This window comes from Erpetoichthys calabaricus, chromosome 1 (assembly GCF_900747795.2).
Source record: "Erpetoichthys calabaricus chromosome 1, fErpCal1.3, whole genome shotgun sequence".
In the NCBI taxonomy this organism is placed as follows: Eukaryota; Metazoa; Chordata; class Cladistia; order Polypteriformes; family Polypteridae; genus Erpetoichthys; species Erpetoichthys calabaricus.
In genome coordinates, this window is record NC_041394.2 from 114,779,575 (window position 1) to 114,793,909 (window position 14,335).

Genomic DNA, 14,335 nt, shown 5'->3' on the forward strand with positions numbered 1-14,335 from the left:
AGTTCGCCAAGTTTGGCAATACTTGCAAACACTTCTATAATTTCTCCAAACTCGAGACCAAGCAAACACTGCTAATCGCAGCTCTTGATATTCTGTCAGTGAATGCAACACATTTGTCTGTGTCTCTTGTCTTGGCTCATCAGGTTCTTTTTGGTTATCCTTAGTTAGAATTTGACATACAAAACTGAAGCATTAGCAATCACACAGTGAGCTGCAGCATGCAATATATAAATGGCCAACTGGGTATATTTATGATGATGATATTAGTATTGACGATTTTAATGATAATATAACATTCTCAAACATCAATTCTCAAATTTAGTAGCCATTCCTGTCTCCACTGGGTGCTTAGAAGAAACTATCATGGTATACATTAATTTGGTATGGTTTTGAAAAATAACATGCGTGCTGCTGGGATTAAAATACAATCTACAGGGTATCAGTCCAAACATGAAAACAAAGGCCTTAATCTTACTTAATGCATCCATTTTCAAAAAAGAATGTTCTTGAGTATTAATTTGCACCTTAAAGTTGCACATATTGTAAAATAGTGTATCCAGGTCATTTACAAGAAACAGAAAATAGTGAGTTTCTGCCATTTTAAGAAGTCTGGTTGTGCTCTTCACCTCTCTCCCATCATAGCAACTGCTCACACCCAGGAACATGGTCTCCTGTAGTTACTTTCATGAATGCTATAGTTGCTGTTCTTTCGAAAACGTTTCAAGCATTTAGGGTACAATGATCTTGAGATTTAAATAAATAGCTGTCAATTTATACTAGTGATATATTTGATTATGAAGAAGCACAAAGGCTTCTGGATGTCACTGAACAATCTCGGACACGATGCATGGTTTTGTGCTGTATTGCTTCCTTATTTACATAAAACCTTAACCCACAATGACCACAGCAATTAAATTTATTTCTTCCAGTTTTCATTAATTGTCATAAACATATGTATAAGAAACACAGAAGGTATGTTTTCTGAAACCAAACCTTTGCAACTTCATAGTGGACGCATTCACTAAGTTTCAGAGCTTTTATTTTCATTTTGGACCGCCCAATAGATACCATTCTAAATTGCAAGAACAGGTATATATTTTTTAATTATTAAAAATGCTATCCCTGAGCATTTTCATAGAAAAATTAAAGTATGCCAAGGTTATCACAAAGTTTACTACAAAGTACCACAAAGTATCACAAAGTTTTGAACTAGTCACATTTAGTTTGTGAGTTAGGCTGCCAGCTCCATGAACATCCCATGTGTTGGATGAAAGGTGCGAGTTTCTCAACCTTCCTTAGTTTATAATATCTTAAATGAAATAAATCATTATTAAAATAATTATTACAAACTTTGTGTAGTTAAAGGGATGCTGAGATTTTTTTAAACATACCCTAATACAGGATTGTAGCTAAGACCTTCAGTACAAGAGTGATAGCTAAAAGAGTGCATAATTAAAATATAAGAGCAAGGGAAGAACAGAGAAGAAAAATGCCTGAAGTATACATTTATTATGAATTCAACATATTCGTATGAACACCCAATCCAAGCTGTTAAGAGAACAAAAACAAATTTTAATTAACTTCTCTTTTCAAGAATGAGCAATCTAATCAACAACAAAATACAGTAATATGCTCAGAAAAAAGTGAAGCTCATAAAAAGCCTGAGTCAGAATCCTTTAAAAATTGTTTCAACACAATTAAAGGTGGCATGAAACGGTTCATTAATGTTAATGAAATGAAAGTTCGGTTGTTACACAACAACACCATCATCTCAAATTTTAGAATTGAAGATCTCAATTAAAAGGAGCACGTTTTTCACTGGATGAAAAGATCCCTGAAAACATTTTTTTTAGTCAGAGATTCAATGAAAATAATATTTTGGCAATGCTTTAGCTTAAAAAATAAAAAGGTAAAGAACAGGACAACAGGGACTCCACTAGTTATGGAAAGTGATCACATAACACATTGTTTCTGTTCTGTGACTGCTCTTTGGTATTAGATATAATGTTAGTTGTTCTTATAATTCATCTTTGGCTAAATATATAAAGAATTTATGTTAATGGAATTACGGCTATCAAAAGATTTGGCCAGTTGACAATGGAGGAGATGGGAATATGATCTCCAATTAACAGTACAGATGAAGAAACTAAGCCTCTAGGGTTATAGTCATGTAAGACGAGCAGGGTTCTACTGACCTACTGATTGTTGCCCTCCGCAGTCCTGTCATTTTTTAATAGCTTGTGCAACAAAGTCTTAAAGTATAACATAATATGATGATCTGGTGCTGTGTCAATAATGTTTCATTCTAAGCTTGTTACATGGACAGGACCAGGAACTCGAACAAAGTTACAGGGTACTGAGAGGAAAATAAAAGAATGTTCAAGGGTCAGTAACAGCTGGTAAAGACTACCATTATTTTATTTACAAAAAAATAATAAACATCACTACTGTATGAACAACTAAATTTGTCACTCTAGCTCGGGTATACAAAACTATGGTAATGAGTTGTAAGCCTGGATTTGCAATTAATACTGAAACCAATGGGGCACCCCTAAGACTAGCAGGCCATAACTGTTTGGCTTCTAGAGTAGCTAAAGGCTTGATTTCCTTCAATTGTTTTATATATTTGTAGGATTTTTAGAAAGTTTCTTGCAACCATAATGTAAACTTAAACGCTTAAAGACAGATGTCAGAGCTGGTTCACGTGCTGAAATCAAGTTCCTCTATAGTGCTCGCTGCTGCTTACTCCCCACTTGCAAATGGACGGCAGCCTTCAGCCTCATGCTTACAGGATCAGTGCATTGCCGTGGGGCAGCTGTCAGAGTGGCATAAGGAGTTTAGAGTGATACAGTCTGTCATCCCTAAAGGAACATTTTAATTGCAGGCCTCAGCTAATAAGCTTGTAATGTATGTATTGAGCCTATTGTGAACAGGCTGGCCAGCTTTTTCTTAATGTATAGATTTTATTTTGTTTATAAGTAGCAAGGTTATCAGTTACTGCTTGTAATAATGATTCTTGTGACACTCCGGAAGAAGAGCTGTTTCAAAAAATGTATAGTCTGAGGGAACTTGTTTTGTCAAATGTTTAGAAGTAAAAAACCACAGACCATTTGGACATGGCTCATGGCATCTATGTTAGACCGCTCCAGATGTCTCAGACACAGCCCTGCTACCCCTCCTTGACAGAGTGAGAGATGTGTGGAGGGGAATACCACTCTGCAGCTGGGCGGAAATGGTGTTCTGCAAAGGTAACATGAGGATGATGGAGAACATTTCATAAACAAGAAGGGATTAACAAAGGTACACCAAGCTACTTACTCTTCACCATTTGAGAGAAATGTGCAACAGTACAATTAAGTGAGGCTCAATATGGATTTGTTTGCCTTTTTGGAATCATATCGTAAACTAAAAAATGCTCTTTAGCTTCTGCCTGACCTCATCTTATAAAAGTTTGCTATAAATTGTGTAAATTATTCCTTTCGGAGAGATTTTTGTTTCTGGCGTGTAGCACTTCAGTGATGTTGATCTCCTTCAAGGGGACAGATCCTTGACCGTGACACTATGAGCAAATAACCTTCTTTGTTTGGGCCTTCAGAAATATGATCTATGTCTTGAAGAATTTTTTTCTTGGGAATGCCACAAACAATTATATAAATACAGTATGTCAGTTTATAAAAGTCAGATATTTTGTAGATCATTTTATTTTGCAAGCCTACACATGGTAGCAGTCTTTTCTGACAACCATGCTTTGTTTTTCACTTTTTTCCCCCAAGTTCCCAACATTTAGCCAAATGCCTGATATTTTTCAGAATCTGACATGCCAGACAATCTTATTAACTGTAGCAGATGTTTTGCACTCTTTAAAAAGTCCTGTGCAACAAACTGAATTAGAATTACAGCAGATGGACAAGTAAAATTCTGTTTAAGTTTCCTCCAGCAAGATATTAATGCTGTAAGGACAGTTCAGTTTATTTTTATTCTTAACAATTGATATGCAAATTACTTCTGCTAATGGAACATACTTTACTTGGCTTCTCTTAGCAAATTCTAAACATAAGTATATTTTTTTAAACAAAACAAATCACACTCACAGATTACAGTATCACATAGTCATTCTTTCACTCTAGTTACACCAGAATTTTATTTGACTCAATTTTTGAAGTGACAAACTCCTCAATTTTTTATTTTTTCCTTAATCAGCAGTCAAATAATAATGAAATTCAACTTCTTATTTTTTCTTCCTTCTTAGAGGGTTAGAAGGTCAGATTTCCCTAACACCTGCTTTGTCATGCCAAGTGGAACTTTTTTTTTAAGTGAGCTTAAGAATGACTTGGGACCCCACAAACAGTAGGGAGACCCCAGTCCACTTGTAGGCAGCAATGAGATTCGATCATTGTGTCACTGTGAAATTAATTAGCTTTAAATTCATAGATAACCTGCTTATGAAATATTCTTTCAAATACTATATATTGTGGCGGATGGCCAGGGCCCATGCCCAGTTGGGACACCCTTTCGACACTTGGTCTGGGGGAACAGCCATGGCCTACACACTACTTCCCCTGGAACACTTAGTGGCAGCCCCCCTGGGTTGCATCGGGGCCACAGGCATGGGACTTCGAAGCTCAGCCTTCTTGGGCTTCGTGGCCACCGCCAGGGGGAGCTGCACGGCTTCCTGAGCCTGTCTAGGCGGCAATACAGCCAAACCCGGAAGTGCAGCCAGATGCAGGTTATCAAGCACCTGCAGCACTTCCAGGTTGGCTATAAAAGGAGCCAGCAGCCACCACTCCTGGAGCCAGAGTCGGGAGGAGGAGGAGGACAACACTTGCCGGGAGGAGTGGTAGTGAAGACCAGCGTGCTTTTGGTTGACTTTTGTGTTTCTGTTGTGCTTATGGGACTGTGCTGTGGCTGAGGGGCACGGGAAAAACGTGTCCCCCAGCTCAAGAAACATAAATATTTGTTTTATTTTTATGCATGCGTCCCTGTCTCTCTGTGCCGGGTTGGGCACCTATATAGCACCTTTCACAATATATATAGATCAAAGTCAATGGCCTTACCCGGCCTGGACACCTCTGTAATGGAAGGACAAGCAAAATGGAGCATAGGACTTCACGAGTGTCTCCATATACATAGGTGCTAATTCGTTGAGGATTTCAAGAGTTTTAACTAAATGCGTGTTTCTACAGGTAGCCAGTGTAGCAACCTGAAAATAGGAGTGATGTATGGTAGTGATGGATTTGTGAGGCTTGCTTCCTCACCTTAAGATTAACACACACACACACAGATACTATTTACACGTTTACATATGACTGACGCCCCACTGCCATTCACTCTGTATTATGCCACTTTGGATCCCTCTGACTCACACACAGATCCTAGACACAAAATTACATATGAGTGATGCCCTACTGCCAGTTACTCTGTAATATTCCGCATAGGATTCCTTCCATATAAGTATGTCAGAGTGATGCCTCAAGCTTGTCACTTTTCAGTACTCCTCACTATCACCGGCACCAACAAACATACAGGTGTCCCCGAGACACACAAAGGCTCAACTCCATTTGGCCTCTTATTATCAAATGGTGTCTTACTTCTACCACACTTGTTCTTCTGTGGAGATGTATCCTCTCTGCTTTAACATTCCTGCAGCAATTAACATATGGCGATTTCTCATACACCAGGTGCCCTAATATTTAGTTTATTACTTCATTCAATCTATATAAAGACAAAGCATAGACATGTGAAAGCAACATGGCATATACAGTGGAACCTCGGGTCACGAACGTCTCAGACCACATACAAATCGGGTTACGACCAAAAAGTTCGCCAAACTTTTGCATTTGATCACGACCATACACTCAGGTGATGAACAAGCCAGTTTCCCTTCCGGTTCGTACGCGCCGATGATTTCTGGACGTGTTCAGTCTCTCCCTATGCATTCCCTGTGCAGCGAGTGAGCGAGAGAGATATAGCGTGAGAACACAAGAACGCGAGCGAGAGAGAGAGAGAGAGAGTGCGAGTGAGAGAGAGAGAGCGAGCGAGAGAGCCCAAGCAGAAGAAGTAAACATTACAGAAGAAGTAAGTAAACATTTGGTTTACTATTACACTGTGCATTCTATGGTATAATTTACTATTTTTGTGCTTAAAAATCTTTAAAAAAATATATATTTACATAATATATTTACATACAGCTTGTACGGTCCGGAACAGATTAATTGTATTTACATACAATCCTATGGAGAAAATTACTTCAGGTCACGACCAAATCGGGTTGCGACCAGAGTTTTGGAATGAATTACAGTCATGACCCGAGGTTCCACTGTATTAAAATAAACGTATAATAGAAAATAAAATAGATAACAAAAATCTAGATATAGCTTACTGAAAATTAGCAGTGTCGAGGATGAATATTGTCTTGGGTGGCTTTTCAATTTAGCCACTAGCATGATTTATGTGTGCTGATGTTCAGATGAAATGGGCTCTCTTTTCCCTCTCTGATGTGTTTTAGTCTCGATGACGTTGTTTCCTATGGTGTTACACTCCTTCTCGTTTCTTCAGATGGAGCATTGTTTATGTTGAAATTCCATGTAGGGGCTCTGGGACATGTGCAATTTCACATATTTAATTGGCCAGCTGTCATTGTGATGGATGGCTCTGCTCAGATTCTTTGATCCTGTGCGTATCTTTTTTACTATTAAATTATAAAATGACTGAAACGGATGTAACCCTATGTGGATCCACATTGGTTTCTTTTCCCAAGTTCTAAACTGAATGAAACAGATTTATTCAAGTTATACACAACAAATGTATAAGCGAGAATACTTTCAATGTGAATTCCCCCTGTAGTTAAATTACCTTATAGTTCACCCTGATGTGTTTCAACAAAATGAAAACTTAATACAAATAGCCTGTAGTTTCAAAGTATGATGATTTTATACTCCCCCCATGTCAGCTTGGTGAATACAAGACAAGCTGTTGCATTTGGAATTATATACAGCAGTTTGGTAGCACATGGAGGTACTCCTGTCAGTAGACAGTTACAGTAAGTAGCAAGGCATGACAAGCCGAGAAGTTGTGTTGTATACACCCTCAGATATTGTGTGAACTTGCAGAAGTTACACATATTAAATCTACGTGAATGAGAGAAAATTGCAATCTATTAGTGAAGGATAGTAGGTCTTCGATCACCACCCCACTGATGCATACTGACTTGGTGGGTGTTAGTGATAATGAGCCACACTAAACATGCTATGATAACAAGGAGCTTTGTCTTTGCGAGGTTGAACTGGAGATGTTGTTCCTTCATTCAGGATGAAACATACTGAAATTCTAGCTGAGATGACACCGTTCCCTTGAGGGTCATTAGCAAAACAGTTTTTACAAGAATCCATGGTACTGAATGATAAGGCCTAGTGAGGTGATGCAAAGAGAAAAGAGGAGACGACCCAGTACTGGTCTCTGTTGTTACTCCCATTCTTGCCTGATGTATCCTAGACATCTCTCCCTAACAGAACATTCAGTAGTATCTGCCCAAGCGATAGAATTCAAACCAGATGGGAACAGTCCCTGTGATACCTAGGTTACAGAAGTTTCTAGAGAGAATAATGATTGAAGATCAGAGGGAGAGATTAAGGGAAAATGAAGGATTATGAATGCAGGAGAGATTAAGCATCCCAGCCACAGTAGTGGCATTTGCTTGGCTGATTTTCTGATGTGGTTCTCTTGGCATAGCCTGATGAAGATTGTATTCTGAAGGATTATTTAATATAAACTAAATTAACTATTAAACTATCACTGTGTTTGTCATGTTTCATTTCTTGTTTTGCTGTGGTTATTTTGTCATCATTGTGGCTTTGAGGTGGAAGTACCTTTACAAACTGCCATTTCCAAAAGCCAAACCTGATCTATTTAAGTAGCTAACACTAATGGATACACTACCAGAAAAGGTGGGCTGGAGAGAGGTGTGGACCCAAAATAAGTATAACTCGTAGAGTCCAAAACTATCTAAAAACAGCCCTGATCCTAAGCATATTAATATTTATTTTATTTTAGACCTGTTTTAAACATTAAATGTTTTTGCCCAGGCCAAAGTTCCATCCTTCTGCGAGTGCTCCTGTTTAATGCCTGTCTGGGGCACCCAGCACACACACATTCACAGAATGTACTCCCTCTTAGAGGCATGTTCTGTTTCATACTCTTACATGCAGAACATCACTTTCTGTCACTGTGGCTCTACCACATCCCTAGAGATCTTCTTAGTGACTGAATGGCTGCTCTGTACCAACTTGCTGGTTGCCTTACCTCTGGCAAACCCTTCACAGGGTATATATTTGAACTTATTTGATTTGAAAGGACACTACAACTTCATTAACCACCATGCACATTTATGCATACCTAGAGTCACTTAAACATAATAAAACACAAGATCAACAATTAACCAAGAACATACATCTTTGAGATGTGGGTGGAAAACCAGACTATAGTAATCCCTCCTCAATCACGGGGGTTGCGTTCCAGAACCCCCCGCGAAAGGTGAAAATCCGCGAAGTAGAAACCATATGTTTATATGGTTATTTTTATATTGTCATGCTTGGGTCACAGATTTGCACAGAAACACAGGAGGTTGTAGAGAGACAGGAACTTTATTCAAACACTGCAAACAAATATTTGTCTCTTTTTCAAAAGTTTAAACTGTGCTCCATGACAAGACAGAGATGACAGTTCCATCTCACAATTAAAAGAATGCAAACATATCTTCCTCTTCAAAGGAGTGCACGTCAGGAGCAGAGAATGTCAGAGAGAGAGAGAGAAAAAAGCAAACAATCAAAAATCAATAGGGCTGTTTGGCTTTTAAGTATGCGAAGCACCGCCGGACAAAGCAGTTGCAAGAAAGGCAGCAGCTCACACCCCCTCTGTCAGGAGCAGAGGATGTCAGAGAGAAAATCAATACGTGCCCTTCGAGCTTTTAAGTATGCGAAGCACCGTGCGGGAAGCCTGTCGCTTCATGAAGCAGCTGCACAGAAGGGAGCAACGTGAAGGTAATCTTTCAGCATTTTTAGACGAGCGTCCGTATCGTCTAGGTGTGCGAACAGCCCCCCTGCTCACACCCCCTCCGTCAGGAGCAGAGAATGTCAGAGCGAGAGAGAGAGAGAAAAGTAAAAATCAAAAATCAATACGTGCTGTTTGATCTTTTAAGTATGCGAAGCACCGTGCAGGAAGCATATCGCTTGATAAAGCAGCCATATGTAAGCCCAGCAAAGAAGAGAGCAATGTGAAGGTAATCTTTCAGCGTTTTTTGAGGAGCGGCCGTATCCTCTAGGGGTGCAAAGAGCCCCCATGCTCACAATATATTTGAGGAGTTTTATTTAATAGGTAATACGCGCTCTGGTTGGGTAGCTTCTCAGCCATCTGCCAATAGCGTCCCTTGTATGAAATCAACTGGGCAAACCAACTGAGGAAGCATGTGCCAGAAATTAAAAGACTCATTATCCGCAGAAATCCGCGAACCAGCAAAAAATCTGCGATATATATTTAAATATGCTTACATATAAAATCCGTGATAGAGTGAAGCCGCGAAAGTCAAAGCGTGATATAGCGAGGGATCACTGTACATAGAGAAAACAAACCATGCTGACAGAGGGAGGTCATAAAGAGAGGAAGAGCCCACAAAGAGATTCAAACCTAGGATGTTGTACTCATTACAACCCTAATCAACTTTTCGTTTTTGTTTTTTTTTTTTACTGTGAGTTGAAATAATGAGAGATTACCAAAATAACATAATTAAAGAAACAAATCAGAAAGAACCAAGAAAAGACCTCTATGTGAAACAGTTAAAGCTGTGACAAGAATACTCATCCTACCACTGGATCCTCATAGAAAAAATGCTCAAACTTGTAACAAGCAGGATATTAACAGAGTTTTGGAGAGGCTGCAGCAATGACAACTGTGCCAATGTGTGCCATCCACAACTTTGACACAAAATAATTTCTGGAATCAAGCAAAGAACAAATTGTTAGCTCCTTCTGTTTCAATAGATTGGGAAAAGGAATTACAAATCTAAGTTAGTACAGAATGCAACTATCAATAAATTAGAAGCTATGTCTGAAATTTTTATACTTTTATAAAGTTTAATAAGGTATAAAATAAGATATTACGAAAAAATATGTACACGTGTTATGGGAAAGTGAAAGTGTATGGGACATACAGTAAGTAAGCTATCGTCATCTCATAACAGTTTGGTGACTAAGTAGCAGGACTACTGTGGAAACCTGCAGGTCACAAAGTTCAAAACCCTATCAGATGGAGTGAGGCATATTAAGCAACAGGGCATTTCAGCTTTAATAAAGATACAATGCTCCAGATCTACTTCTGGAATATTTAGGAATTTATTTGCATCAAATTTCATGAGGAAAACACAGTTACAGACAGGCACACTTACTCTTCTTTTGAAATTTGTAGTTATATACACTTTACATACACTCTTCACTATAGTATGCCAAATGGTACGTTTCTGTTTGAACGGCTTCAGTGTAGGCAAGTTGTGAATAAGAATGGGTGTAATGCTCTAGGGAGTAAAGTTTTCAAATTTTCTGTGCTGCTTTTTGTTGTGATGTACTGTAACTTTGACGCCCAATCTTGGCCTGTTTTCAGTGTATTTTCTCAATCGGTGTTACTGTATGTGACTCACTTTTGTGCCACCCCAGGGTGTAATTCTCCTTTGTATCTCGTATCACTCTACATTTTAGGAAAATGGGTGACTCCCTTGATTGAGTGATAAGAGGACATGCTATTGGCAGAATGAAATTTGTGATGGGCTACATTAACAAACAGAACATACAGTTTAAAGTTAACACACATTTTACACCCCATATGCTTAAGCTTTAGCCACCATTACCATGAACTGGAGTATACAGGTTTGATAATTGGTGGATTTATGAATGAACTAATATGCTGCCAGAAAGATTATTTGATTAACTAGAAGGGAAACTACATAATAAACTATAAACAAGTGTTCTGTATGCTGAAGTTCATTATTTGCATTGAATAATAATGTACTTTCGTACTTTATGTAATTTTTTATTACATCACATATCTATTATATTTTAAGTCACTTACCTAGATAAACACATATGTGAAGCTGGACATCAACCTTCATCCACACTGCACAGGCACTTTCACAGTTCACTGAATTGAAAAAGTTTATACACTACTGTTCTGTATATTTGGGAAATACCATTATCTTTGTTGACTTACAAGATTGTGACGGATTGTAATAACCTACATACAGGTATTTTTGGAGAAGAAAAGGTTTAAGGGACATACACACAATCATAGTAAGTTAGAGGAGGAGAATGAATGGAGAGCCTTGAGGTGTGAATTCGATCATTAAACCACTACTTGTGGCTTGGTTTGCTGGCCCAAAATATCTTATACATGTCCTTTAAAGTGTTCATCTTAACAAGGAAATGGTACTGTTTTCCCAGCCCTGGAATCTATGCAAGCTGACCAGACTGCGTAATTGTTCTGAACCTTTAAGACAGTGAATACAGCAAATCCTGTAATGTTGGTGGGCAATATCCCTTGGGGTGATGTTGATGCCATATGCTGTCAGCCTCCATGGGGAAAAGAGCTACATAAATAAAAGCTTGCACTGTAAATTTGGTGGTTATTCAGTTGAATTAAAATGTTTAATTATTTTTGTTTACCATTCTGTAGAATATTGAAATATCATTAAATATTCACTTTTGATTTGTATGGCAGAACAGTAATAGTAATAAAAAGATGTCAACCACATAAAAAGTTTTAAAAATGTGTTTCAAAATTACAGAGTGGAAGGTAAAATCAGGGAGACCACTTCCAACTGACCTTTGTAAGACTAACTGTTGTGTTAACCTTCTATATGCATTAAAAGTAGTCTTAGTGCATGTGTGACAGAGCCTCCTTAGATTTGTTTTCATACTTTTTAGTTCATTTATTAGCACACTGATCGTTACCATTTTGGTGATTTCTGTCAGTCACCTAGCAAATATAAACAGCATGTGCTGTGGAACAAGGCTGGGTTATCTTGCCTTCAAATGACTGATAACCAATAATGATAATCCAACGGGTGAGGTTCAGTGTGAACATAAAATGATATCATGGTTCAAATGAATTTGTATGCATTTTCATGACCACTTAGAAATACGTTTAATGTGTGACACAAGGATACAGTGCTAATCAAAACAAACTCATTTTTTTCTTTTCTTCTTTCTTTTGTGATAGGTGAAGGTGGAGAACCAGTATGATTTCCAAGATATTGCGAGTGTTGTAGCCCTGGCAAAGACCTATGCTACCACTGAGCCATATATAGACTCCAAATATGACATCAGGATCCAGAAAATTGGCAGTAATTATAAAGCCTACATGTGAGTAAATAGGTTTCTTAACATTGTTTTTCATGTGCTGTACATTTATTTTTTTCTTTTAGCTGTAAACATAGTGGGTCGGGCACTTTTTTAGTGCTGCAACTTCATGGATACTCCATCCTTGATTCTACTACTGCTCTTGAGAGTCACCTGTGTGCAGTTTGCACATTCTGCCGGTGCCTATTTTTCCACCCAAATCCTTAAAGAAATGCAGAGGAACTGGCATCTGTAAACTGGCCTGCGTGAATGCAAGTGTAATTGTGTGTATAAGTGACCCAGTTGATGGACTCGTGCACTGTTTCCTGCTTTTTTTTTTAATGTTCCTGGAACAGCCTCTAGCTCCCCAAGATCCTGAATTGGGTTAAGTGGTTTTTAGAATGATATGAGAATGGATAATGTTTTAGTGAAAATCTAGCATTGTGATTAATGGTGTTTTATCTCTGTATGTTCATTATGTTAAGCCTGTCAGCTTGGCTCTCTGAGTGCTTTTTCTGCTATGCTTGTCACAATTTTGAACACCATAATAATATTTGATTCCATATTCATTTTTTTCCTAATTGTTACTATTAAGTTTTGCTTCATTGATGATGCCATATTGGTGAGATTTGTTCATTACTGTGGCGGTATTGATTGAAACAAGGATGCATATTTTTGATCATACATACTTGCAGCATGTCATTGCTGAATGGCGACGCATTATTCTAGTTTTGGGATAATACGCAAATAATTACTTTGTGCATAGCAATTTTGTTAATGATTTGTTTCTGATAATATTTTTGACCTTTTGAAGCATTTTCTGACTGTGCTGCAGCACATCATTGGTCCATGGCAGTGGAAGGTTGTTAAAAACAGAGTGGTTCAGACTTGTGGGGGTAGGTGCAAGTGGGCAGAAAGCCATGTAGGCACAACGTGTTTGCCCTTTAAGTAATGAACTTACACTTACTTGCATCATAGGTTTCAGTTTGACAGAAAGAAAGAGAGAGAGAGAGAGAGAGAGAGAGAGAGAGAGAGAGAGAGAGAGAGAGAGAGAGAGAGAGAGAGAGAGAGAGAGAGAGAGAGAGAGAGAGAGAGAGAAAGAAAGAAAGAAAGAAAGAAAGAAAGAAAGAAAGAAAGAAAGAAAGAAAGAAAGAAAGAAAGAAAGAAAGAAAGAAAATCGAGTCTCAGTGCATCTGATAGAAGATGAGGTGGTCAGGTGGCCCAACAAAAGAGTAAGAGGAATAGCATTACAGGGGCTAGGGTGTGATCCTATTGATCTATAGTAGGAGAAGGACAGCCTGAAAGATCCAGGAGTCCATCTAGACTGTAGATAAGTGGCAGTGAAGGCCAACTCTGAGCATCCCAATGGTGACGGGCTGAGGTAACTGGGTCGAGATTTAGAGAAGGAACTACATTTGCTGACGTCTAGAGTTTGCACAGATAATCCAAGGGGAGTGAGCAAAAGAGATGGAAGAGGGAGGCACTGGAAATGAGAAGAAAGATTACAGAAACGATACTGATTTTGATTGATTTTAATTTTTCATTTATTGGTTTTACCTCCACAAGTGCATTAGTTCTATGGAGGATTATTTATTGAAGTCGTTGAACTGCACAGCAATTTTGATTGTTTTGAATAAACACACTACTCCCTCTTTTTTGCACAGTAACTTGTTTGTGTCCACTAGTCTGTCCTTGGCACATTACTATTGATGTCTCAAGAAACAAGTGATGCCACCTGGGAGAATCACACACTTACCTTTTTTTCTTACAGTGCTGTTAAATCTTGCAAAGGAGAACATTACAATGCACTCTGGTAGCCGTCTTTCCTAACAGCTGCAGAATTTGGGTTCAAATTCTGGCCCGGAATTTACATTCGCACCATGTGTTTGTGCACAATTTTAGCTGAGTACCTCAATTTTCCTCCAGAATACAAAACTTGTGCCTTTTAGGTTAACTTA

The 14,335-nt window shown here is 38.4% G+C and overlaps 2 protein-coding genes across 2 annotated transcripts in view; one reads left to right on the forward strand and one right to left on the reverse strand.

Annotated features, from left to right (window-relative positions):
* Positions 1 to 14,335, forward strand: part of LOC114654698 (synapsin-3-like) — a 749,936-nt gene that overhangs the window by 605,017 nt on the left and 130,584 nt on the right. Inside the window, exon 8 of the mRNA XM_028805409.2 lies at positions 12,259 to 12,401. Within this exon, the coding sequence (XP_028661242.2) occupies positions 12,259 to 12,401 (143 nt within the window). The remainder of the gene's footprint in view (positions 1 to 12,258; positions 12,402 to 14,335) is intronic.
* The window catches only part of LOC114654705 (metalloproteinase inhibitor 3-like), a 756,439-nt gene that overhangs the window by 245,088 nt on the left and 497,016 nt on the right, over positions 1 to 14,335 (reverse strand). The window lies entirely within an intron of this gene.